The following is a 27,675-nucleotide window of genomic DNA, read 5'->3' as shown; positions in this document are numbered from 1 at the left end:
AAACCTGAACTTGTGTATCTGCTCTTGTCTGGATGCGTTTGTTCTGAAACATGCAGAATGCACTGGTACAGCCCGCAAGTTTGTGTGATTAAGGTCAAAGGTCAAAAGAGAGGAGAGGCAGAGAGGAAATTGCTCCAGTGGGTTTTTTTCTGTTCTTTTGCAGAAAGATTAGTTGATAATTAGAATATTTCCATAACTCAATAATGAACTTTTAATGCTTTTTATTAAATCATATCCAGCAGATTAAAGATTAGAACCCATCACGTCACTTAAACTGTTTCAACAAAACTTTAGGAAGCTTACTTGTGATTATGTGCAGCACTTTTTAAAATGTAAGACATTGTATGTTTCAGACTTTTGTTTTTCCTCATCAGCCTACACTCAGTACATGATGACCATGCTAAAAACATTTTTTTTAATATGTTTTCATGATTTAGTCAAAATAAAAGGCTGAAATATCTCTTTTATGAAGGACACCCCTCACAACTACTTAATTTAAGTACCTTTGTGTGCAGTGTTTTTGTGAATGGTCCTAAAGGTTGGGTACATTTAAGCACAAGCAGGTTGCAGCCATTTCCAGGTCCTTCCAGAAATGATTCTCTGTTGGCTCCAGATGTTGACAGATGAGGTTTCTTGACGTTGTGCTTTGGGTTTTTGTCTTGTTGAAATGTAAACCTTCACCCAAACCTGAGGTCCTGAGCTTCCTGGAAAAGGTTTTCAGTCAGAATGGATTCATATTTCTCTGCATGCATCTTTCCCTCTGCCCTGATTGGTCCCTTGTTTTAGGGACTGTCGCTGAAAGGCATGATGCACAGTCTGATGCTGCCACCACCATGTTTGACTGCAGGGACGGAGTTAATGAGGCTGGTACTTTTCAGCGCTGCAGAAATGGTTCCCCCACAGGTCTGTGCACTGACACAATGCTTTCTCGCAGGTCTGTGGAGCTTATAGCTTATTTTTTTTTATCCAGCCTCGATATGACCCAATTTCCAAGTGTACAGGTGTCTCAGATAAACACCTACCTGTAACCGGCTATGCTTTGCATTCTGGGATGTACCACAAATGTGTAGATAAATAAATAGATTATAGCAGGCCGAGCTGAAGATGCTCAGGTTTTGAGTGAGTGATCAGGATGGACAGGAAATGAGTACATCAGAGGGACAGCACAGGTTGAGCAGTTTGGAAAGAAAGTTAGAGAAACAAGGCTGAGGTGGTTCGGACATGTGCAGAGGAGGAATAAGTGGATATATTGGACAAAGGATCTTGAAGATAGAGGTAACAGGCATGAGGAAAAGAAGCTGAGCACAGAAGAGGTTTGTGGATGTAGTGAAGGAGGACATCCAGTGGGGTTGGCATGACAGAAGAGGGTAGGGTGAGATGGAGACAGATGATTCCCTAAAGGGAGCAGCCGACAGAATATCTATTAGTCCAGAACATAGCACCTTCTTCCTGTTTTTACTTTTTGTTACCGAGACACATCCATCCAGTAAGTGGACTGAACGTCCTGATGCGGTTTGTAGAGACAACTTTTGGATCACCTCGAGGTCACTTAGAGCATTCTCTGTGCAAAAAGAAACCAAACCAACAGGAAAAAGCTACAAGTTTACAAGCTCGTCGGCTAATTCAGACCAGAGTAGCTAGAAAATTGATGACCCTCGGATAGCTGTGGACTCGGGTGAATTTTTAGAGGCAGCCTTAAGGACCACTGACAGAAACAGGATGCATGACAGCTCAATTCAGAATTTATTTTTTTTATTTTTATTTTTTACACATTTGATTGATATTCTGTATTTGTGTGGTTGTCAAATTCTTTGAAACATAACAAAATGAAAGGGCCTGAAAACTTGCAAGGAAATTGGCACAATTATTAAGTCAGATTGGAAAACATGACAGAAATGGTCTTTTCCAAGAGTGACTTTTTCTTTCTTTTTAAATAGAATAATGCGAGGCCGTTGGTATTACCTGTTAATGGGTTACGAGTCAAAGTGTCTGTCAGAAACACAAAGCCAGACAGCGGTTGTTCCTGGCTGAGAACTAACAGTTCCCTCAGGAAGCTCAGATTTGGAGAAGTGCAAAGAGTTTGCATGTAGTTTAAGTGCGTTCCCACTCTGAGTGCCATGATTACAGCGAGGACTACAGATAATTCATCATTAGGAGAAGTTCTGTGCAGGAGGGAAAAAAAGGGCCTTCTTTAAAGTCTGCCAGTGTGTTGCTCACTGACATGCCCTCAGTGCATGAGTTATTATCCCAACTGATGTCACCACATCTGCAGGAGGGATACATTTGTTGCTTAGCAACAGCTAAAGCTCTCAGCATGCTAGCTGCAGTTCAAATTTGATATACTTCTTGACTTTTGGCACTTAGTTATGCTACAAATAACATAGAGTATTTCTCACTGTGGTCACCGCAAAGTATTATTCTGAAACAGTTCACATTTTCCCCCCTTTCTCATTTGTTGTCGCAGCAGTTTCCTCTTAAATTTGCTCTCGACATGTGGTTAAGTGTCATACATGCTATCACCATTATTAATGCTAGGATGCATTAATTTAAAGTGTAATATATACATACACACACACACACATATGTATGTATATGTGTGTATATATATATATATATATATATATATATATATATATATATATATATAGGACTACTAAATCTAGGTGAAATGAAACAGTGGGGAAGACATTTCACCGCATGCTAATATATCAGTCAAAGCATAAATGTCATGTGGGTCAGGTAAAGCCAGGCCACAAGCAAAAAAGAAAAATCTGGTCCCTAAATTTAAACATGCAAGGGCTAAATGGACACCCAGGTAAACAAATGAATCCAGTTTTAGAAGAAAATGAGAGCAGAAGCAGATGAGTGAGAGAATCCAGTGTTTGAGCGAGGTAAAAGCTTTGTTTTGCAGCAAATGTTTTCATGGAGGGGTTGAAGAGGAGAGGGAGGGGGGGGGGGGAGAATCAAACTGATATTTAGCCCCTACTGGCTTTTTTTTTCTCCTGCTTTTGTTTTATGCAGGGCTCTTTTTACCACATGGTAGTGACAGATTGTTTGAGCTGAAAGGAAAAGCCATTCGAAGCTAATTAAGCAGCCATTCCAGGCACTGTTCGCAGGCAGGAGGGAGAGTAGCACAGGCATTTGTCAGCGCCGTACCCAACGTGGGTTTAATTGACAACTAGGACTCCTGACTGACAGCTTTTCCAGCCCCTAGCCAATGGTGAGCCGCGCAGGAAGACAGCTGCGAGATCATTGGATGAAAGGCGGTGAAGTGGAGGGAGAGGGGGTGGAGGGAAAGAGGGGACCCACGTGGGGCAGGGCATAGTGAGAAACACGTGATAGGCTGAGGCGCAGACGTGTTGTAGCCTACCTAGTGCTGCTGATAGGAAAGCTTGTAGATGCTTGAGGTCTCGTTAGAAATAGGTCGATCAATTCAAGTCACTCAAAGGACACTCTGCTGTAGATGAAGGGGTATTCACATCTGCGCACTTCGAGTCTTGAATGAAATTCTATGAGCTCGTATTATTCTTGGCACAGAAATAGGACGTATTTCTTTTTCTTGGCATCTCTAGCTCTCTTTTTCAACCGAGAGCGCAGTGAAATAGTCAAGCTTCAAACTATAACCTTTTTTTCAGGGTCACGCCAGCTTCAGTTATAATTGCTCATATAGTGAGCAGATTTTGAAGGCGAAAGCTTTTATTAAAATGATCCCTTCTATTTACGGGGTGGATTATTTTCTCTATTTGAGAACGAGACTCTTTTTAAATTGTACAGCTCGTTGGTACATACCGTGTAGTGTTGTGAAACACTCGGGCACCCGCTGCAGTGCACGGACATATAAATTATTACCTTTGTTTTGAACAAGTTGTTGAACGCACCGAATGTCACTTCAAATCCAAAATGGCGAACATGCGAGGTCACATATCGTGGCCCAATCAGAACGCGACAGTGCTGTGTACCCCACGTGGGACTGACGCGCCGTGATTGGTCTTTGGCGCTAAACTCCTCCGGAGAACCCAATTGGTTAGCGCGAGGCCCCTCTCTCGGCAGTCGGGTCCTCGTGTCAGTGCACAGTCTGTGTGTGGTACAGCGCGCGGCAGAGGAACTGGGTACCCAACTGCAGGCTGGCGGTGCGTTTCACAACGGCCGACATTTTAAACAAGAAAAAAAAATAACCGCTTGAGTCGCAAAATAATAATCCCTGGACTTACTGGAAGAGTTTCGAGCTGCTACTGGATCTAACAGAGGCTTTCTTTGAAGTTGTCTGCGGTCAAAAACTCGTCCCAGTCGAGGGGTTTCCAGCGTCCGAGCGGACTGAGCGACGCTCTCAGTCTCGGAAATCACCGGGGCTTTTAAAGGACTCTCAAGGGGGCAAAGAAGAGCAAAGAAGTGTATGAAAAACAGAAACGACGACGGACAATTGTCCGCCCTCTTATCAAATCTGCGGTGAACGTTACAGATTACCGGATATTAAGCTTCGTGTGGATAATATTTTTTTCATATATATTCTTCTTACCTGTGCAGAGGAGAGGAGGAGAGGAATCAGTCGAGACAAAGGTAAAAAAAAGAAAAAAAGAGGGGGGTTACATGAAGAGAGCCGCTAACAAGACGGGTGGTAGTAGTGGTGGCGGTGGCTTTATGGCAGCCGACTTTGAAAGCAGCAGCTCCTTGTTTTCTGATCTTCCAGGACCACCAAAAACAACAGTTGCGTGTTTTCTTTACCCTCTAGTGGAAGACGACTCGTTAGATTTACGAGGAAACCCCCCCAAAAAAGCGCATCGTGTCGTTGCGGGTGTGATCAAAAGTCTAAACTTTGGGATTTATTTGATCCGTGGCATCAAACGCATTTTGCTGCCACTCTTGTTTTTTTTTCTTTTCCCTTTCTTTTCTTTTGCACATCTAGACGACAGATTTATGTTTTGTGGTTCACACGTTCAGAGAATTAGTGGGTAAAAAAAAAACAAAACTACTTTATTCTGCATTTTGCACAAGGTGTATCGGAGAGTTCGTAAAGCTCTACGTTCGTGTTGCTTTCAGGCGCTGTGAACGTGATCCAGCTGTTTTCTGTTTGTTTAGGTACAAAAGAAAGGAGCTGATCCATCCGCTGGGCTGGCTCTGAGTGTGCGCCTCGCAGCCGAGAACGAGGCTTTGTCCGCCGCCATCCTGCGCATATCGGGGAGGGGGTGGCGGGGATTTACCGCACCTTCGCTGGGATTACGGAAAGAAAGCACGAGAAAAACAACACACCGACTCCCGTGTGGAAAAAAGACTCGACATGTATCCACAAGGCCGGCATCCGGTAAGTCCCCCGTCTGTAGTCGCTGTTTGTAAATTGATGCAGAAGCGCTGCCCTTCAAAATGGCCTAATTAGCTCGTCAGAGTGGAGCTGCTGATCCACACCTTACTATTTATGGTCTGCATCAGTGCTGCTGAGGGCTTCACTGTAGCAAGGAGAGGCACCGAGAGGTGGTGTTTATTGGAAACAAGATCTGAGATTGTGTTGAACTCGGTAAAGTAGATCATCAGGGTTTTTTTTCTTTTTACAGTCCTGAAAGTTAATTGTGCAATAAAAAAAACAGCACTGTGTGATTTAGAGACTCTACATGGCAAACGGATAAAGTCACACCTCTGTCACTGCACAAGTTGAGTGAAAGCAGCTCCCTCTGCCAGTCCAAGACTCAAGGGAAATGAGAAGACAAACCATTAAAAAAGGACTGGGGGTGTTATCAAAAAAATAAAATAAAGGAGAGGAGGAGGTGGCAAGAGAGAACTCAGCTATGTGATGATGTTATTTACACCTGTGGTATCTCCAATCTCACACTTTTCAGGCTCCTCACCAGCCAGGGCAGCCTGGCTTCAAGTTCACAGTAGCAGAGTCCTGCGATAGGATCAAAGATGAATTTCAGTTCCTGCAGGCCCAGTACCACAGGTAATGACTAGACTACTACTGTAAAAACCAACGGCTTCCTGGAAACGTGAAGCAGAAGCTGTTGATGTTTTGTTCCCTTACTGTAGCTTTGTGCAATCATAACGTGGCACACAAAAACCAAACGTTTTGCATCGGTGTACCGATCCTTTTTACAAACGCAATGCTTTTTCTTCTCCACCCAGCCTTAAAGTAGAATACGACAAACTGGCCAACGAAAAGACGGAGATGCAGCGTCACTACGTCATGGTGAGTACTACAGCTATTAAGCCGAGAACAGGATTTGAATGGCGTTTCCTCCCTTTCGCCTCAGGTGGTGAACAGTCACAGGTGCTGAAAAGAACCTGGTTGTTTTTGTAGAGCCTGTGTTAAGACTGTTGACTCACGTCTGAGTTTTCATGGGATAAGAAGGGAGGAGGGGTGAAACTCTAGCCGAGGTCAAACGTCCAACTATTGATCGTGGGGTGTGACCACCCCCCCACCCCTCCTCTCAGTGGCTCTGGGGTCCTCTTTATGACCCTCCACCACCCCTCCCTAACACACCCAGCATGGCTCACTGGGGGTTAATGACTGGTCTGCTGGCTGTGTGTGTGTGAGAATCAGACAGCTTCCTGTGTGTGTGTGAAAGTTTTAAATCTTAACTCTCCCATAGTGAGCCATGTGGTCACACCCAGAGATTTCTCACATATTGGGAGACTTTGTGTGTGTTTTTCCTCCCAGCTGCAACGATAATGAACTACTTGTTGGATAATTACTTGTCATTGAAATATCAGTAAAAATCTATCTCTCTATTAGTAAAAAATGGATGGAAAATGGAAAAAAAACTTACATTTGATAATCAAAGTAAGTAATGGATTTAAGTCTTTTTTTCCCCCCTTCATTCAAAAATGTTAAAGATGTGCCGATCACAGTTTGTCAGATGAGAAATGTTCTCATGTTTCTGTATCGTTTCTGATTATAAACTCAAAAGCATGCAAGTTCATAATGTGTCTGTAAGGGTTTCACATCACCAAAAACACCCAGGGGCATTTACTAGATGAGTAGCTTTTTGTCGCAGCTTAAATCACGTTCGAAGTCAGAGAGCAGGAAGTTAAAAATCTGACCCTGCTACTTGCTGCATGTCATTTTGCTTGCTTTGTGCACTACATGTGTCAGAGCTTTCACCTTTTAATGGAAACCACACTTGAGAAGTGATATAATACTTGATGCTTATCAAAGTGCTGCAAAGGGTTAAATGTAAAACAGTTCCAATAGTGCAGTTAAATCTTATTATAGTCAGTTCAGAGCTCTCTGATGATCAAATGGGAGACAAAGAAATCTGTGCCTCTGTAAAGACAAGCCAGCTCAAAGCTTCTTGCTAATACAGGAAAGGCTTCATTGTGTGCATGGCAAGAAAAAAAAGGAGAAAAAAGAACAATCTTTATCTGACAAGTTGTGTAACTTAGACCTCACACTTGTGTATGTGCGTGCTTATCTTGTTTGTACATGAAAGGAATGACTTTAACCAAACGCAGCAGTACGTTTGTTAAATATTATTTTCCCTGTGAGGAACCAGAAGGTGGTGGGAGTAGCTACAATAAATGGAAGCTGTTTGCTGTGTGTTTGATAAACAAGGCAGACAAACTACTAGGCTTTAGTTTGTATCTGTTGGTGGGCTCGCAAGCTTTTTTGGCAATCAGCAGCAGATAATGTTGTTTTCAATAATAGTATTGGCTTTCTCCTTGCTGTCTGGACGGGGTTTGCGCTCAAAGACGAGGCTGTGCCAAGTAGAAGTAAACAGGCGCTGCAGCCAGGCGAGCGTCTGCCGCGGCTGAAAAATGTGCGTTGAGATGTCAGCCTCGTCGGCTAATGTCAGTTCGCCCGCGCTTCAGTTGTTATTCTACATGTGATTGACTTCTTTTATTCTTGTTTGGGTGCTTGAGGGGACCGATAAGATGTCACACCAGTTAACCACTGTTTGTCTTGTTGCACGAGTTCTCTGTGCGTTCAGAGAAAAGTCGAGAGCAGTTTGGACTGTCTTGCGTTTTGCTCAATTAAGAATGGTGTCATTATGGATAAACATCTGTCTCTAATTAATTCAACATATGAATTCATTTAAGTTTCTAATGTCTTTTTCTGCTCTCTCTCTGTTCTTTTACAGTACTATGAGATGTCCTACGGGCTTAACATTGAGATGCACAAACAGGTATGTAGCCATATCAGAGATGCTTTGTGTACAGCCAAAACACCCCCCCCCCCCCCCCCCCCGCCCATCCCTTCCTAGTGATTAAGAATATAAACACATACACATGCATACCTGATCTTCGTTTCTACCCTCATCCCTAAATGCTTCTGGGAGCGTACACATACTGGCTTCCTGTAGTGAAAACGCTGACAGGCTAAACAACACGAAGGGCACGCTGCCTGATGTGGATGGTTTGATAAGATTAAAGTGAAGTATTTGGCACAAATTCTGAGAAGATGGTGTGTTTGTGTGCATGTGTGCGGTTTGCCTTTCTGAGTGTGTGAGTGAGCACATACGTTGCCTGCTTTATTCTCCAAGCCTCCAAAGTGCCATTTGAGCTAAAAGCTCATTAGTTCAGCTGCCACCCAGTACTGGGCATCATGCTGTATCAAAAATGTCCACAGTTCACTCCATGTCACGTTACCGTCGAGTTAGGTTTAGAAGCGCTGGCCACATTTGTTGGTGTACTTCCAGTTGATCTTTGGTCTGTCATGGCCAGACTGTTTGAAGCAGGTTGGTGTTTTTTGTTTTTTTGCTTTTTTGTTTTGTTTTGTGGAAACCGTCCCAATAGTGGGATAGTAGCGAAGTAGTCAATAGTGAATTGACTTACTGAACAGTCCTCTAGCAAGAAACAAAAAGTTGAGTAGCTCCAGCAGTGCTTTGACCTTGTTTTTTTTTTGTTTTTTTTTAAATCTATAATACTATAGAGTTGCAAATCTAGAAAATTAACATGAATAATGTTTTCAGTGGGGTTGGGGTGTTTTGGACTGACTATTGGACACATTTTATTCCCTCAGGATGTTAGTTTGGGCTCTAGGTTTTTTTTTTGTTTGTTTGTTTTTTTTACATGAATCCAGAGAATAAAAATAGCTGTAAGTTGTGACTTCTACCTGTAAGATGTCTGTACTTGTTCTGAGAAATCTCACCTGATGAGTTTTGATGCATGCACAGGTTGATCTGGACTGTATGCCAGAGAACATTTGGAGTAGTTAGAGTAAGATATCGTAATCACACACATACTGTAGACACCAGAGGCCCAAATAAAGAATCATCCCTCTGTAAAAGTCAGATTGCACCTGAAGACAGCACAGCAAAACCGCTCCGTTTAGCTAACGATGTGACCGGAGGCTGTAGTTAGCTGTGTAAAATCACATCAGCATAATGTTTTTATTCTGTTTACTTTAAAAGGAGAAGAACAAAAGATGAACATAATCTCCAGACTGCCCCCTTTTTATCTTCCTGCACTTACATTTCCATTTTCTCTGATTCACACTTGCTTTCTGTTTCCTTCAGTTGCCTTTGCCTCCCTAATTCTCCTTCTCCACCTCCTCTTGGCGCCCTTATGTCTTTTCATTGCGCCCTCCTCCCTTTTCTGCCCCCGCCGCCCCAACGATGTGATGTGAATGATGGTCCTTGTGTCATTAGCTGTGTGATATGATGTATGAGAGTGGGAGTCTGTCAGAGGGGGAGAGAGAGAGAGAGATGGAGAGGGGTGGGGTGGAGGCTTCATGGCCCTCAGATCCAGAAGGTTAATGGCATCAGTGGGAGGGTAGCCCAGTTGGAACAGCAGCACACTGCGCAATTCATCAAGCGTAGACACTTTCTGTAGGCACGTGGTGTGTGTGTCTCTGTGTGTGCATGCGCGCTTACTAGGTGTGTTTACAGTTTATCGTGGAGCTGCCCACCCCCCTTCCTTCACGTTGCTGAGCATTTCTCTGTAAAGCAACAAGGAGATTGTAGTGATGCAGGGTGGGGGTGGAGCTGGTTGTTGTGGTTAGATGATGGTGGCGGTGGACAAAACAAGTGGGTAACAAAAGGGGTGTGGTGGTGGGGTAAGGGGTGGAGACAGGAAAGAAGTGAGGGCCTTCAGGGTAAATGGGTTAATCGACTTGTCCTCTCCTGTGCATCTCCTTTGTTTATCAATAAGCCCGGTGGAGACGACTGAGATCTCTGAATAATGCATGACCCCCCCAACACTCTCTCTCTCTCTCTTTCTCTTTCTCACTCTCTCTCTCTCACACACACACACACACACACACACACACACACACACACACACACACACACACACACACACAAAATTTCCCATCCCTGGTGAACGAGTGTCTGTGGTGACATCAGCGAGTGGTAAACAGACGCCCCTCAGCTGTCCCCGTTATTGGTGCGACTGGAGGGAGGCTGGATTATTGGATGCAGGCAGGCATATTACTTCGCTTGTGCTGAAGATTTATTGCAGTGTGATAAAGAAATGATAAACTAAGAGCGCGATTGAAAAGAGAGGGGGAATAGGTATAAACACGGGGCGCACATAAATATCTACTCCCCATCCCTTACATGGTAGCACCAGTTGTGTCTTTACACACAAACACTGCAATTCAAGTTCCCGGAGATACACAGTTTCCCCTACTGCTGCTGCCGAGCTGAATAGTTGCTATGAAAGGGATCTGTGCGGCTGCCGGGGGGTAATTTGTTTTGACAGTGTCTCTTATGATGGCAAAGAGTGCAGGGTGGAGGTAATCACCCTCGCTTGCTGTCAATAAGTGATTTTAATTAGCGCAGCTCATTAGGCTGCCTCAGCATCGTGCCCTGCTGACTTTGTGGTGGGGGATGCTTTGTGTTTTTTTTCGCTCCCTCTGTTCTCTGTTGTGGTCCCTGTTTATCTCTCGTACACTTGCCTACATTTTGATTTTTTTTTTATTCTTTTTTTTTTCCTCAAATGCTCTCTCTTTGGCAAAGTGAGTGCCACACGAATAGAAAGCCTGATGAATAAATTCCTCTATTTTCCTACTGTGCTGCTTAACTTAGTTGCACCTTGGGTAGCCATTTTGTGAATTTGCTCCACATATCCATTTCCTCACTTGTTGAATGAATGAGGGAAACAGAGAAAGTGCTTTGTCAAGGAGAGTGAAGTCCGTTTCCTGGAGGAAGAGGGTGAAAGGAGGAGCAGAGGGAGGGAGACGGGAGAGCTTGTGCAAATGAATAATTTATACAGGATTCCTGGAATTGTTTGCCAAGGTGATGATGGCCGATCTTTCTCAAAGCCAAAACAAACTGACTATGAGAACACACACACTGTGTGTGTGTATGTGTTTGTGTGTGTCTCAAGGGAGCTTGACGAGGTTACCGGAGGCTGAGAGACCTGCTTTATTTTGATAGCCAGGCTAGAAGGACTGGAAGAACAGAATTACACAATGAGTGTGTGCGTGCTCGCTCAAACCAGCTGATTACAGGCCTGTCATGAATATGTGTGTACATGTAAACTACATAATTCAGAAATAAGAAGCATAAAAAAATGTGTATTTGATTTGAGCGTTAACAAAATCAGATGTAATCTGTTGGAAAACAACCTGTTTCCATATGCTCCCCCTGCAGAAAAGTGTGTGTGTGTGTGTGTGTGTGTATGAGCTCAAAATAGAATGACATGCACATGCAAAATATTCTTCATGCATTTGTAATGAACAAGATACCTCTAAGTGCCTCTTTCTTTCTCTGCTCTGGCTGAGAAGATAATTCCCAAACAGCCATCTCTGCGCCCCCCCACCCCCCACCATCATATGCCACTTGTTTTCCTCGCCAATTGAATCCTCGTCAGAGACTCAGCTCTCCACTCGGGGGCTAATGCCTGGAGCGACAAACAGCCAAATGGCTTTCAACGCACCATTGACAGGGGGGGGGGAGCAGGCAATGGAGAGAGGGAGAGAGAGAGGGAGGCAGAGAGACTGAGAGCCTCTCCAAACTCTGGTGCTACTAGACAACCCTGAGTACCTGTAATTGTGGAGCTGCAGTGAAAAGCTTCTGCCGGCTCAAAGGCTTCTGTTTTCAGTGGCTTTAAGTGACAGTAAACTCTTTCCAGTGCCCGTCTCTGCCACTAAAAGCACTGTGGAAAATAGTGCCTGCAAAGTAAAGTGGGAATCGTTACGAGCGCTGCAAGTCATTGGATTTGTTATCAATGTGTGCAGGTTTTTTGTTGTTCTTGTTGTTTTTTATTTTAACCCTTTAGAATGGCTGGCTGTCAAAAAGACGTGCAGATATGCCATCTGCCTGTTTTGCTCTCCTTAACGCATGAACTCTGTCTGAACAGAGCTGAGTGACTAAATACGACACGGAAGGATGAGATGTAGCTGACAGCATCAGCGATTCGGTTGAGGGGTTTACAGTCACAGGTTGACATGTGAGCCGTGTTTGCCCTCATGATCTCTTAAATCTACGCTCCTGTGTGACACTGCAATAGATTGGGCCCAGAAAGTACAACAGAAATGGATGCAAAGGAAGTCTGCTCCATTGTTTTATTTCCTGGCTCCAAAGTAATATTTAAAGTCGAGGAGGGGTGGGGGGTATTTCAGAGGAAGCCATGGGTTTTGGGAATATTTAAGTAGCTCAGCTCTCAAAGCACCTGGTGCTTCAACTCATGTTTCAGAATGAATTGTTGAGAGAAATCTGTGTTTTTTAGCACAGTACTAAACAACTCAAAAAAAAAAGAAAAGGTGCACCTGAATTCAGTGAATTTTATTTATTTATTTTTTGCCTTAAAAGTGGTGGCTCTGAAGTGGTGATTTGCACCGAACAAATGGATGCCTTTCTGTGTGAGGGAGGGTTTGTATGGTGGTTGCTCTAATAGCCGAGTGTATCAGCACACCGTCGTTTCTACAGGCCCCATGTTGCTCCCCTTGCAGCCATTTCCAGAGAAGTGGTGTGATACTGAAACACTCTCACCCTACCCATGTGTCATTGTATCCAGCCTCCGCTAATGATGATGGTTTATGAGTCTCCGAAGAACCCCACCACCATCACCACCCCCATTTCCAGTCTCCCAGTTATCCCTCATTAATTTCCCGTGCTGATCAGATCGACAGGCCGAAAATTCAATTTAATGACCTGCCTCTGTGCTGCGCCTAATATGATTTTACAGGCTGTTCTGGTCAGAGCCCCAGCCCAATTTACATAACGATCAGCCGTGCCAGATAGTGTTGCCCCAGCAACAGAAGAGGGGGGAGATGAGAGGAAGAGGAAGGAGGGAGGGCAGAGAGAGTAGTGGAGATTAGCGTGAAGGGGTGCGAAGAAGCGTTTGGAGGAGGAAGGAGGGGAGAAAGCACAGTGCGTCTGAGGTCAGACGGGGGTTGTGAGATAATTCCTGACAGGCCAGCAAAGGTCTCTCTCCTCCTCTTCTCTCCCTCTTTTCCCGTTTCTCCCCCCTCCTCCAGAATGAAAAGAGTGACTCAGAAGCTGTGCAGAAAGCTACTGGCACCTCCTCCCTCCCCCCCTTTCACAGTCAAACAAGGTTAGGGGAGAAAATGAGTGAAGTGCAGCATCGTATAAAACGGCGGGAAGGACCTCTTCAGCCCACACACACCTGCTGGGCCTCCACCCCTAATCTCTCAGAATCAATTAGTTCACCTCCCCCGGTCCAGTCAAACCACATTACCTTAGTGTCACATCAGAGGGTTTCACTTCACCATTCATCACCCCCACACACACCCCACCACTTCTCTTTTATTCTGCTTTCTACTTTTGTGTTCCTCTCCTATGCATCTTCCTCATCTCTTTCTATGGAAAGTACAGTTTCAAAAAAAAAAAAGGAAATGGGCTTGGGCAAAATGTCTAGGGACCTTCAAGTGCGGTAGGCGGGCAGCACAGCATATCCATTTGACCAAATGCAGCACTGTAAAGTGCTCCATGTATGGCGAGCCCTCCAGTATCAGCTTACTCTGCCAGCTAATATTCTGTGGTCGATACCAAAGATGCCTCTGATAGATAGGGCCAGAGTTAACCTGTCTGCTTCAGCACGCCCTACCCCCCTCTGTATGGGCCGTAATTATGAAGTATGGACCTCATTAGGCTTTCTCCAGCCAGATGGTATTAGCATATTTCAGGCCTTAATGAAATAAGGCCTGAGCCTAATGGAGGCAGGAGAAAGGGGGAAGCAAATTTGTTCTAAGGCGGTCCCAGTTTAGTTAAGAAATACATGGTGTGTCCGGATGAACACTGCAACATTTAGTGCTATCTTATTGACTATTCTGTTGTCTGAGGCAGGCAGTATGCTGGAAGGATGTCATTCTAATCAATTCTGTCTCTTCTCCTACAGACTGAGATTGCCAAGCGCCTCAATGCAATTCTGGCTCAGATCATGCCATTCTTGTCACAAGAGGTGAGTGTCAACCCAGCCAGCAGCATTTCAGGGATGAGACTGAGACTCATTTGTTTCACATTCTGCTGTTGCTGTAGTTGTGACGATGACTCTTGTGTAGATAATCTCTGGGGAACAACAGATGATTCACTGCACATAACAATGAGGAAACCCTTTTTCCCCTTCTTTTTTTTAAATTGACAGTTTTAGCCCACTAAATATTGTATTTGACTCAAACTTCAAACAACTACTGACCACTTCTAAAAATATCGCCCCTTTTCGAGCTCATCCTGTCAACATTGAACAAGTAGTCAAACATAAACACATAAATCAGTTCGTCTGAAGGAACTGGCTTTCCTGGAAAACTGAGATGAGAATTAATGCGTAAGGAAATGAAATGAAAGCAAACCTTCAAACGCCTCAAGCGGCAAACCTCCAGACAATAGATTTCAGTTTCAGTGTTCCTTTGATTCACTCTGACCTGCATTTCTATAATACATAAAACACATATAATACAGTATTTTTTATGTCTTGTTTTACCTAACAGAAGATTCTCCTATTATGTTGAGTGCTATGTAGTACATTGATGTGTTGTTTTATTGACGATAAGTGCCATTAAATGACTATCGTGCATTATGGAGGCCCCCCAAGCTTAAGTGTCTACTTGTCTAGATGAACCATCAGGCGGGGAAATATTCTTCTCCATCAGTGATCTAATCTTTGTTTATGTGTCCTGCAGCATCAACAGCAGGTGGCTCAGGCTGTTGAACGGGCCAAGCAGGTGACAATGACTGAGCTGAATGCTATCATCGGGGTACGTGGACTTCCCAATCTGCCTCTGACTGTGTGTATATCCCCTCTTCTTCCTTCATTTGACCCGAGACCAGAGGCAAAACTGCATACGTGAAGGAGGACCAGCATTCAGATAGAGATATGTAGATTATTGAAGTGTGCTACATTTCGCTCTCGGGTGTATTTGACCTTTCTAAGGTTTGGCCGAAGTGTCGCATGTCAAGAATAACCGGGGAAAAGGGCAATAGATTCACAGGGGAAATGGGGGTGAAAAGGGGATAAAAGTAGCTTAGCGTATTAATCTGCAGCAATTTTCTTTCACCCGTCTGTGGCATTTGAGTTTTTAGACTGAATACAAACTAGTAACACCATGTCCTCTTCACTTGTGCAGACTTGCCCTGGTCTCAAGTTGTTTATTCTGTTTTTATTTGAGTTGACAATGTTTGCAATGTGCTGTCAGTATGGCGTTTTTTTTCCGCTGTAATTTCTGATTGTTGGTTAACCATGACCCATCAGCACCCAGGTTGCAGCTCGGCTCTGATTTTTCTCCTCTCAGCCAGAGTCAAAGAACATCTGATATATAGTAACACAGTCCAGACTGGGAGATCAGATCATGGTGTTTCTCAGATTTCACTTTGGCTGCACTTTAATTAGATAAAAGGACCCAGCCAACAGGCTTACCCCTACCTCTGACCCAATAGCTCGAGGAATTAAGAGTGGTCAGGTCAGGACAAGCCATTGTGATTACAACAGAGATTGCATGAACTTAGCAGGTACTAAGCATTTGAAAGGTGTAGTGGATAAAAGATTTGGGCAGTTGTGGAAGAATAGGGAGAACAGGAACATCTTTTTCCCTCCCTACTGTTTACTACATTGTTCCCTGATGGTTGCCACAGCTTCTATAATTAAGTCATGTCATTTAACAAGCTTAAGTTAGCTATTTCTGTTAGCAACAAGTTTGCAACAAGTTTTGTTTGTTTGTTTGTTTATTGTCATCGTAATTCAAAGTTTTCATTTCAGGCATTATTTGTTACAATCCAATATTTAATGGAGCAAATGATTCTGCAACAATGTTTTGCTTTTAATTCTTTAAAAACGTAAGCAGAACTAAATTGTTTATTTGTAAAGCTGTTAATATGAACAGTAGGCGAATAAATCACATTGGTTAACTTAACAGTTGGAGCTTATTTCTTTAAAAAAATCAAATAAAAATCCCAGATGTTTAAATCTAGCAGACAGTACAGGGAAACTCTTTCCCCAAAAAATCCACTCTGAAATATAGCCTGTGCACTGCCCGGATCTTGCATTTGCTTTACTTAAAAACATACACGCGTATTTGGTTTTGATAGTCAGGTTACATAGTGATAGGAGGCTGTCGACTGAGCAGCAGATTTTAAAATTCGGTTTAGCTCAGTGAGCCAGGAGCCGAGGGTAATTACCCACTATTTGCGCTTCTATGTTTTGTTTTTGTTTTTTTCTTTCCACAACAGGAATTGACCCTGCCTTCATTAAAGATAGGCAGGGCTAGCCTGAAACACACACACACACACACACACACACACACACACACACACACACACACACACACACACACACACACAATAATACACACACACAATAATACACTCAGGAAAACAGGCTTAATTATAGGGTTGAAAAGATGGCAGGTGATCAATCTCCATGTCCCCACAGGGTGGGTGAGGCAGTGATGCTCTAGTGTCTCAACATTAGAGCCTCAGAGACATCAAACTCAGGGAGTGTTCACCTCAGTTGGATCAGAAAGTGCATTTGAGACATGCATAAGTTAGAGGTTTGCCCTGCAGGCACCACCTGCTGTACTGTCAGGTTGTCATGTAAAGACAACCTGACTGTAAAGAATCCATACACACATACTGTATGGAGTACGTAACAGAACCACCCCACCCTCTCTTAATAGCTGTTAGTGACTGAGGCCAAAAACAGTTTTTCTTTCAATGTGGGCCTCACTCATAAAAACAAATCTGTTAGGTAACATTATGCCTTAGGAAAGCTGATCGGTCAGTTTTCTAGCTGGTTTGGTAGTGTAGTTTATTAAAAGTTGTTTCTAAATAAAAGGGCTAAAAATAATTAGATTAGCATAATTTTTACAGCATCATAAGGATGCTCTCTACTGGTCTCTCCCCTGTTTTGCATGAGTTTTTGGCCAGAAGCAGCGTATGATTGAGTCTGATTTGACAAGTGTCAGAGGTGCAGACTCATTTCCATGTTCCTACCCTCATTTCCATGAATTTGACACAGGGCGAGATTGTAGTTGGGATAATGGTTAACAAGTCAGTTACAGCCGGTGTGCTCCTTATCACGTATCATGTAAATGCTAATCCGTGGAACACGACATAAACCTTCACAGCGTCAAGTTTTGCTGTTGTCACTCCAGTAACAGCGATCTCCTCTCCTTTGCATGTTTTATTTGGCTATGCGTATGTCTTTTATTACAGAGTAAGAGTGTCTACATTTACATAGTGTGACTACAATGTCCAAATTTACACATGCTTTGACTTAACATCTCACAAAAGCCGGTGATGTCTTTATCCGATTTGAATTCATCACTTGGGGCTTTTTGTCAATTTAATGAGGAAAAATAAATGATTGTATTAAAAATAGCCATCAGGTGCAGCCCTACCTCTGAATCTCTGCTCTCTCCTCTGACCCAGCACCTGCACCCGCCTCGTGGCGTCTACCCAGCCTTCACGGTCAGTGTTGAGAGGAGGGTTTTGAATGATTAGCTTGCAATGAAATGTCTGTTTTTTGTGAAGGGAAATGATGCCTTTTGGAGACAAAGGACAGCTTGGGGCGTGTCGGGTTATTTTTGGTCTCTACTCTGCCCGACTCTGGTGTTGTGCATTTGAGAGAACGTTATCTCTTTATTCGACGACTAACCTCAGAAATGTTACCCCCGTTCTTCCACTGCTGTATTCTGCTTCAAACATAGGTTGTAATCCAAATCTTAGAGTCTTTGTTGTGACGACCGAAGAAGATACGATGAGCTCGAAACTGTTGTAAAGCACAGAATAAGTGGGTAATGTGGCGATCATTGCCAGACTTATTAAGCCAGGGTGCCAGCTGGTTTGTGCTGGTGCTGTTGATGCTTGTTCCACCTGACAGTACTGTTCTGCAGGGAGCCAGCTTCGCCTAGTTAACTTTAATTGCCTGTTTCCTGTGGAAGTTGCCTGAGCTGCTGCGGCATTTACACATAATGAAAAAAGATAAGTGTGAAAGGAAGCCAGCTCTTTATCCATGAATATTGAATTGGAGGCAATTTATTTTCTGAATTTTTTTTTTCCCCCCCTCTTTTTTCTCTCTTCTCTCTCGCTCTCTGCACCTCACGACTCCCTTCCCTCGTCTCTCCTCCTCCTCAGCCATAGCTCGCTAATGAGGCTTCTTGATAATGATCCCTGCACGCTTTTCCTCATTAGGCACACTCAATAGGGACGTCCCTGCCTCAATCCCTCGCTCACTCTCTTTCATTCTCTTGTTATTTTCTGATTCTGCCTCTCCCTCCTTTTCTTGTTCTGGCTGCCCCTTCCGCTCTCTCTCTCGTTTTTTCTTTTCCCCCTTCTCACTTTTTCCCTTTTTTCACAACAAATAGGCTGCTCGGCAAAGCAGTACAATATCGATTAACAATGCCACCCCTCAGTTGCTTATATCCATTGTACGATTTCAGGTCCAGCTCGGCATAATGAGCTGACTGAATAATGGCCAACTGCTAAATAAGCCTTTAAATGTGGGAAGTCACTAGATATACCCTTGTCTAGTTTCTCCATTTTATGTAATGAATGTATGGATGAGCTTATTGAAGTTCTGTCTAGCAAGCAGAATAGCAATCATGTTTTTTTTTCCCTTTTTGGAGAGGCAGTTGATGGATGTGCTAAGTGTTATTTAACCTTGTTTTAAAGCACTTGCTTCCCTCTTGCCTGAGTGGCTATTTAACTCCTGTCTATCTACTCTCTCCTCTCTGGTTGCCTCTCTCACAGACACATTCAGGGCGTCATGGGAGGCGTGTGTGTTCTCCGCCGTCTCTGCTTAACAGCATTTTGCTGAAGGAGTGCATGCTTGCTTGGTTTTCCAGAATGTTGAAAGGTTTTGAGGTTTTCAAGTGTAGACCTATTGATTTTTTTTTTTTAAACTGTCCCGGCTATGATTGAAGCACAGCGGTTTGGGAGTGAACAAAAGCGTATCGTTTTTGGCGACCACAGGTGACGCGTTATTCAGTCAAACACAGTTGTCAGATAAAGGTCACGTACCATCAAACAATGAGCAATTTGTAAAGCTTGCAGTGATAAGCGTATCAGTGTGGTAATGAGTGCAGAGCGTGATTTTTAAAAAGAGAACCAGACGTGTAGAACAAACGTGAGGTCGGGGTCCTTTCAGAGGAGGAACATTATGAGTCATCTGTGTGCAAACTCTGCACGGGTTTGCTAACTTTTACATCGCTGGTGAAACAGCCTTTTTGGGGCAGTTTGTAATTCAAGTGTTGCTCAAGCCTCAAATGGTAAATATCATGTGGCTGCAGCTCCTCCTTGTTCTGATTTGCTTTCTTTAATAGGAATTTAAATTGAATATCTTTATACTCAAACACCTGTCAGTTTTTCTGGGAAGTAGTGATTGGTATTTCACACTTTCCTGGTGGAGCTGGATCCACATGTTGGCGGAGACTTGCAGGCAGCTATTACGCATAAACTGTTTGGCTTTCAACTGAATGTCGTCAAAGCCAGCTCTAATGCAGCAGAGTGTGTTCGTTCATGATTCCACTTCCCAGCCGACCCACTTGTCCTCTGTCGTGTCTCCCGTCTCTCTGCGTTTGTTTGCAGCAGCAGCAGCTTCAGGCTCAGCACCTCTCTCACGCTGCCCACGGTCCCCCGGTCCAACTGCCCCCTCACCCTTCAGGCCTGCAGCCGCCCGGCATCCCCCCCGTGACGGGCGCTGGCTCCGGCCTGCTGGCTCTAGGCGCTCTTGGCAGCCAAGCCCACCTGCCTGTGAAGGATGAGAAGAACCACCACGACCTGGAGCACCGAGGTGAGGAGCAAAGCCTGCCACACACAAACAAACACGCTGCCTATGGCATTTTAGGGATGATGGCTAACTGTAGCTGCCAAGCACTGCTTTCTCCAGCCAAATATATTAATGAGTGAAACACATCAATATGGGTTTTTAAATGTTTTTGTACCAAATGCTTGTGTGACAAAGTTTTTTTTATATTAGATTTTAGATGTTGTTCTTGTCAATCCCTTGATATGTCAGCATGAAAATAGTTTATTCTGACACAAGACAACATAAGTTGTAATCATTCCTTTACCATTAGTATTAAGGCTTTAAAAGCCATTAACATATCAGCAATTGAGGTATCAGGTTAATAATTGTTGATCTTAAATATGAAAATTAAACGTGTTTTCCAAGTGGTATCAAAATCAATACTGCTGAGTTGCTGATATGAGTAATCCTGGTGACACCCATACTAATTTGTGTTTTGCTTTTCTCTCTCCTGGCCCCTCATCTTTTCACTCGCCCCTGGCCATTCCTCTGAAAGAACGCGAGTCGAGCACGGTACGTTGACTCTCCGTCTCCTGTGTGTCGCTCTCTTGCTTACTGTGTTTGGTGATTAGGTGTCTTTACATAGACGACAGCCCTTTGTTCAATAGAAACTCATGTGCGGACACACACACACACACACACACACACACACACTGCTGTGGTCACAGGGGTATAAGCTGACTGAATCAAATAATTACGTCTGGCCAAATAAGCCAGTGCCATCTAATCCAGGTGGAAAATGACTCCAATCACTGGGCAAGGATTAGTAGTCAGCAACCTCCTTTAATTTCAGCACAATTAAAAGCGACTTTGACTCTCCTTCTCTTCATCCCTAACCACCTTAAAGGATTTACTGGTTGCATGTGTCCCCTACCTGGCTCTTTACATCCCCTCTTATCTACCTGTCTCCTTTTCTTTTGCTAATTCTATTATTTTTCTGCTCTGTATTCTTATCTTAGTCATTCATTCCTTTCCAGCGCTTTTTTTGATTCACCCTCCAGTCTCTCGCCGTCACAGTCTCTCTTCCTTCTCATGTTAAGGTCCTTGTTTATTGGGCTAGCTTAAAGCTCTGTTAGCCAGAGTGCAGCGCTCTGTTGGATCTGCTTGGCCAGATTGAGTTCCCATTGACTGACCATCCTGAATGGACCCACTCATGTCTGAAGGGAACCCAAACTCGTCCCTCTTCTCATGTGGTGACAAGCGGCTGCCAACGCCACCTTACCTGATCTCCCCGCCACAGTCTTCTCCCTCTCTTTTCCAGTTTGTGCACACAGTCTTCCTGTCCTTTTGTGTCAGGTCATCTGATACTGGAGTTGGAGGCAAGTGCAGGGTTATTGAGTCTAAGCAATCCTTGAAAGGCTTCAGACTCAGATACACAGACAGGCTGCAGTAGATTTTTATCGGTCTATCTTTGCACCAAACCAGATTAAAACTCTTCCACAACAGCAGCTGAACCTGAGGAGGAGGCCAAAAGCTGCTTGGTTAGCGTAAATGGTTGGGCAACTGTAGTGGAAGTGTATGCTATTAACTCCTCCAGCACACTTTTTTCTCTCACACTCTCCTCAATTTAGGAGGTTTTTATCTCACTAAGTTTTCAAGCTGTTACCTTTCTATGCTGTTCTTTCTTTTTGAGTCAGCCAATATGTCAGAAACCTCCCTACTGCCTCTTTCACCAGGCCTTTCTGTCTCTGATGAAGGCAGGGATTTGTTGAGCTACCTAACAGTGTGGGCTATCTTCAGGGTGTGCTCGCCTACACTTCCTCCCTCCTTCTCCCCCCTGCCTTTCGGCCTGTTTGGCAGTGCCACCCCACCACACCAGCGCCCAGACTACAAAAACCCCGTTTGCGGCTTCTGAGAGAGTGCCAGCCTGTCCGAGCATTCCCACTAGTGGGGAGGACTCATTGCCACACTGCTATGCTCTCATTGCTTGCCAAGTTCCTTTCCTGTTTTGCTCTCTTGTCTGCCTTCATTTTCTTTTCTGTTTTTTTTCTTCCTTTCCCCTTCATTTTCTCACTCTCTCTTTCATGGCTCTTTTCTCTGCTGGCAGCACCCTCTTTCACTTTGCTCTCTGGTCCAGGTTCCCTTAGTGGCCTCTTTCTTTGCTTCCTCTTTTTTAAAAAAAATTAGTTCATTTTCATGAACTTTACAGTCAGTGTTTTTTTTTTGCTGTGACCTGTCACATTACAGAGATAAGCACACATACAGGAACAGCAGCCTTAGACTTGGTTTTTGTGGTCAGTTTTGTTTTTATTTGCATGTACTTACTGTTAGGCAGTACTGTTATGAATGTGGCTTGTTGAGTTGGTAGGGTGTTTCTGGCTTTCTTGTGTGTGTGCATGCTTCAATTTTTTTTCCTCTTTGCCTCTGCTCAATTGTCTTTCATCACCTTGTGTACCAGTCTCCCATTGGTGTTCTCTGTGTTTATGCGTTAGCTGTTTCCTCAGTCTAGGATTGTTGTCCAGTTAGCTTTGCACCCAATAGTGTTACTGGTCTGACAAAGGAAAGGGCACTAGAGTCCTCTCTGGGTGAAAACGCACTGCTCGGTAGCATGCGCCTCTCATCAAGGTTTGTCACCTGCTGCATTTAAACTACAAAACAGTGACTTTGCTGAAGGGCACAATCTGGCAGAAAAGAGTTTGCTCTACATCACAGGCTCCACTCAACCGATAACTCCATTCATTTGCAGTATTGGGTTGCCAAGACAGCAGCTTAAAGTGCTGCAAGATGAGTTTGTTTCAGAGATTTGTTAAAATGCAATTCTACATAATGCAACACACCGTAATGTCCTCATAGCTCTTTAAGCACATATAGTTCAGGATATTTATTGTTTTAAAGAGTCTAAAAGGGAACTGGAGACTGATGTGGTCTGTCTGCATGTTCTTGTTGGCAGAATAACTCAGTTTCGCCATCAGACAGCCTGCGGGCAGCAAGCGAGAAGCACCGCAGCTCATCAGACTATGGTCTCGAGTCCAAGAAACGCAAAGTGGACGACAAAGACAGCATGAGCAGATATGTGAGTGATTGTTTACTTTCCGTCCAAATAATACAAAAATAATGATGTTTGTAGCCTGTTTCGTTTCAAAATTTACCTTTCAATTGCTAATTGCTGTTTTCCTGGAAGGGTATACCTGAGTTTATTCAGTTAGCTTAGTAATGAAACTTACTTAACACTAAATGCAAAGTTTATTACGTGCATACTGTTTCTATCCACAGACTTGTCTTCATATTAGTTAAAATTAATGCCAGGTTGCAAAGTTGTCCCAAAGACACTTCATTGAAAATGTAAATATTAGAAACTGTGGCAAAGTGTTACATTTAGCATTTTGAACTTTTCTCTGTGTGCAGCAAATAATCCTGTAGCTCATTCATTCTCAGTCTTCACATCTGGTCTGGTCAAAAATGTGGACTGCTTTGGTTTATGCTGTAATTTTAGCCGTCCCAGTGAGCTAACCCGTTACTCCGTCATTTCAGGACAGTGATGGAGACAAAAGTGACGACTTGGTGGTGGATGTATCCAATGAGGTAAGACTGCAATTAAACGGAGCTGCTCAGTCACATTTTTCAGTGTGAAGGCTGCACACAAAACTAAACACAGCTCTCTTTTGTCTGCCGAAGCCTCAACACCTTTCCACATTGCTAAAAAGTCTGTCAAAATATTGGTTGTGTGCGATGAGTGTGTGTTTACTTGCTGTATTTCTTTTGCCACTCATGCAGAAAGTGCGACAAAGAATACAAAGAAAAAGGGGGTGACAGGTGAATGAGAAGTGCGTGCATGTGTGTGTGAGAAGGAGAATGTGAACGTGCATGAGTATATTTATCTGTGTTTGCACATGAGGCCCCGGTTTGTTTGACCTACATGTACATGCCAGTGGCTTTCCTCCAGTCTGTTTGCTCAGTCTCGCTCTCTGTCTGTCTCATTTAACTCTCTAGGATCCGGCCACCCCTCGAGTTAGCCCCGCTCACTCCCCTCCTGAAAACGGGCTGGATAAATCACGAGTCCTGAAGAAAGATGCTGCCCCCAACAGCCCCGCCTCTGTCGCCTCTTCAGGCAGCACGCCGTCCTCTAAAGCTAAGGACCACGCCCATGTGAGTGTCAGGGACACGCTGCAAGACTAGAGAGAAGCTGAAATAAGGAGGTTACAGCGGAAGGGCAGGGGAGGCTGAACTGACACGCTAAAGAGCATTTGTCAAGTGAAGTGGATGTCTGTGTGAAACACTAATACGCAGGCTTAGCAGTTAGCTGCTATGCGGGGCTTGCGAGGGCAGAGGGTAGATGCACTCTCAGGAAATCAAACCCTATGGCTCAGCCCTCTCAATCTCCTTTATGGCTTACCCAATAAATGGTCATTTCTCCCTCGGCCTCAGGCTGTAAATAACCCAGAGACACAGCAGCGGGGGAACTGCTGTCTCTGTCTTTTTATGCTGCAACTCATCTTCTCTCCTTCCAACTCCCACTTTCTCTAATACTGAAGTGTTCACTGACACGGCTATGTTAGTGAAATGTTTTTTGTAAAGCTAAGGATTAGGATAGCTTTATAATCCACATCATCTCTCTCCACCTATAATGTCACTAGGCTAAACCCCCACTTCTTCAGCCTCCCATTTGCCAAACATTGAAGGATTTGGATTAATTATAAGAGGTGTTTGGGACATCATCTTGAATGTCTAGCCACTCCTAATAAGCTTGACTTCTAAGCAAAGGTTAATATCCGTACCCCCAAACACACAAACACACACCATGGCTGTAATGGAAGTGTCAGTGTTAGATTGGATTACCTCAAGCCGTCCACTCAGATTGTCACTCTGGATTTTCCTGCCAGTGAGGGTATTTTTGACTCTGTGGGGGATTTTGAACTCTGGTATGGATGCTGTTTGTGTGCCCATGTGTACGTGCATGCACATGTGAACTTACAACTTTCAGTAATAGGATCCAAATCACACTGAGGTTAAAAGTTGAAGACTATCTCTGTTTTTTAGAATGACAAGTCATCTACGCCAAGCTTGAAGTCAAACACGCCTACACCGAGGAACGAGGCGCCGACACCTGGAACAAGCACCACTCCAGGACTGCGGCCTCTAACTATGGGCAAACCGTCCGGCATGATGGAGGCATTGGGTGAGTATCTGCAAGATACTGTTTTTTTTGTTTTTTTCTGGGAGGGGGCGGGGGGGGGGGGGGGTGTTTTTCTGTAATCAAATCATCCATATATCACATCCAGTCATACAGGCCCACAGACAAGCCAGCACCGACTGGGTGTTAGGAAAAATGTGTAGTTCCCAGCACCAACCACCATAACAACTAAGAATTTGAATTTCAACTGAATTTGACTGGGGTCTTATTGGACCAAGGGGAAAAAAAAATCTCCTTCACATTTAAAGTTCATTTTAAAATTTGACAAAAACACCTCACGCAAAGCTGCTCCCAATTCCTAACCCCCTAACCATGTAATGCAATTTTCAATGCAACCCTGCGCTCACCGTAACCAATCACTGTTTGACGCCTAACAGAATGAATGATTCTTTCTTCTATGAGGTTTTTACAAATCGTTTTTTTTGTTTGTTTGTTTTTTCTCTCCGTCAGCCGCACCAGCCCTGCGTACCCCCCTGTCCATCGCCGGTTCTTATGCTACTCCCTTTGCCATGATGGGTCATCACGAGATGAACGGATCCCTGACGAGTCCTGGCGTGTATCCGGGTCTCATTTCCCCACAGATGAGCGCTGCAGCCGCCGCCGCCTACGGACGCTCGCCAATTGTAACCATTCCAGCTTCTATAAAGCATTTATTAGTGAAAATGAGGATTTATCACACACATCTGAATAAATAATGATTTGCGCGTTAGATAACGGCAGCCCTCGCGAACAGCTGTATTTATTATCCGCCGCTACAGTAGGTTGTGTTTGCAAAATGACTTTGAGAAACTTGAGCATTCCTTCTGCATTTCCATAACTCATTGTGAATATTTCTGCTTGGCTGGCTGCAGCTTGTTGTTCGTACATAATGAGAAAGTAGAAAGACGGCCCAGCTCCTTTACTTTGATGTTGGCTAGTTAGCATTCTAAAGACTAGAGAAAAATAAATAAATCTTGGCCTCAAATGCATCTCGATGTTTGAAAATCTCTCAGGCCTTCATTAGCATTAGCATGTGGGATGTTATAGCCTTGTGCAAAGCTCCTCTGTATGCAGTGAAGCTCAGTCTGTGCCTTTTAAGGGATTTGCCTGGAAACAATGGTACAAGGGTTCCCCGAGGCGTAAGCACCTAAAGCAAGGCTGCAATCCGAATGTTAGCTTAGCCTGATTTATCTTTGCAGGTTGTTTGCTAACTGTTCCGCCGTTTTGCTTATGCAGGCGGGCTTCGACCCACATCCTCACATGAGAGCCTCTGGGCTGCCAGGCAGCCTCACTTCCATTTCTGGAGGAAAACCGTGAGTATTTAATTTTTCTTTCTTACTTACAACCCAAAGGTTTTGTGTTTAAACTAGATTTGCATTTAATGGATTGCTTGAACTTCTGATGAGCTTTTCCATTCCTCTCTGTTCTGCAGAGCCTATTCTTTTCACGTAAGTGCAGATGGTCAGATGCAGCCCGTGCCCTTCCCTCCAGATGCACTGATAGGACCAGGCATCCCACGGCACGCTCGCCAGATCAACACACTCAGCCACGGGGAAGTGGTGTGCGCCGTCACCATCAGCAATCCCACACGTCACGTCTACACCGGCGGCAAGGGTTGTGTCAAGATCTGGGACATCAGCCAGCCAGGCAGCAAGAGCCCAGTGTCCCAACTCGACTGCCTGGTAACTTTGTTATTTCGTTAGAAGTCTCAGGAGGAGAAAGTGTGAAATGTGATTTAGATGCGTGCCATTAGACTAGCTGTTGTAAGGCTTCCAACTAGAGCACAGACATAATGCATTCATGTTTCATGAAGTCTGTGTGATTGGTCACTTCATTAAGAGTTTTCTTAAGCATCAAATGTAGCTTGACCCCACATCCCCCAGTAGCTTTCCTCCTGATCCCAGCAGACACAGATGTGAATAATTCAGCATAGTGTCTCACTGCTGTGCTGAAATAATCCTTGGTAAGGGGGGGGAGCCTGCTGAGTAATGATGTTCTGATTGGCCAACCCTGTCTGCCATTACCCAGCTCATTACTTCCTCCCAACTGCCTCCCGTTTCTCATTTTGATACCGTGGCTTCATGCAGTTACACTCGTCTGGCCTCCAACACCCTTAAGGTTCGTCCAGAGTGCAATCGGGTCTTATAAAGTCATCAGGGTGCTGTTTTAATTCCACCAAGAGCTCCCACGGTCCTATTGATCTGTCTTCTTGCTTTCTCAGAGGCTGGCCAACAGCTGCAGCCCCACACGTTCTTTCTGCATCTCTTGTTAACGCTGACATCCACATATTCGCTGTATCAGAAACAAGAGTCGGCTACAGTGTGAAAACTTGTCAAAGAAAAGCTGCTTTTGAGTTTAAAAAAAGGAAGCCTTAAATGAATACACTGATGTGCGTCGCTGATGTCTTTGTTTTTCAGCAGAAATGTAACAGT

General features: G+C 44.1%; 1 protein-coding gene across 12 annotated transcripts in view; it reads left to right on the top strand.

Moving 5' to 3' along the window:
• Positions 1-3,374: 3,374 nt before the first annotated feature.
• The window catches only part of tle3b (TLE family member 3, transcriptional corepressor b), a 29,253-nt gene continuing 4,952 nt past the window's right edge, over positions 3,375-27,675 (top strand). Inside the window, exons 1-17 of one of the 12 annotated variants that reach the window (XM_085155366.1) lie at positions 3,375-3,471; positions 5,077-5,299; positions 5,829-5,929; positions 6,112-6,175; positions 8,067-8,111; positions 14,233-14,295; positions 15,014-15,118; positions 17,757-17,795; positions 19,914-20,119; positions 20,589-20,646; positions 23,024-23,146; positions 23,605-23,655; positions 24,064-24,219; positions 25,111-25,249; positions 25,715-25,887; positions 26,480-26,556; positions 26,676-26,925. In XM_085155366.1, coding sequence (XP_085011492.1) covers positions 5,276-5,299; positions 5,829-5,929; positions 6,112-6,175; positions 8,067-8,111; positions 14,233-14,295; positions 15,014-15,118; positions 17,757-17,795; positions 19,914-20,119; positions 20,589-20,646; positions 23,024-23,146; positions 23,605-23,655; positions 24,064-24,219; positions 25,111-25,249; positions 25,715-25,887; positions 26,480-26,556; positions 26,676-26,925 — 1,674 coding nt within the window. In that variant the 5' untranslated portion in view covers positions 3,375-3,471; positions 5,077-5,275. Of the gene's footprint in view, positions 3,472-4,015; positions 4,558-5,076; positions 5,300-5,828; positions 5,930-6,111; positions 6,176-8,066; positions 8,112-14,232; positions 14,296-15,013; positions 15,119-17,756; positions 17,796-19,913; positions 20,120-20,588; positions 20,647-23,023; positions 23,147-23,604; positions 23,656-24,063; positions 24,220-25,110; positions 25,250-25,714; positions 25,888-26,479; positions 26,557-26,675; positions 26,926-27,675 lie in introns of those variants that run through there. The other 11 variants (XM_085155386.1, XM_085155378.1, XM_085155375.1 and 8 more) reach the window with 11 other exon arrangements.

Source organism: Neolamprologus multifasciatus, chromosome 1 (genome assembly GCF_963576455.1).
Source record: "Neolamprologus multifasciatus chromosome 1, fNeoMul1.2, whole genome shotgun sequence".
Classification (NCBI taxonomy): domain Eukaryota; kingdom Metazoa; phylum Chordata; class Actinopteri; order Cichliformes; family Cichlidae; genus Neolamprologus; species Neolamprologus multifasciatus.
This window is presented reverse-complemented; position numbering and strand designations above follow the sequence as displayed.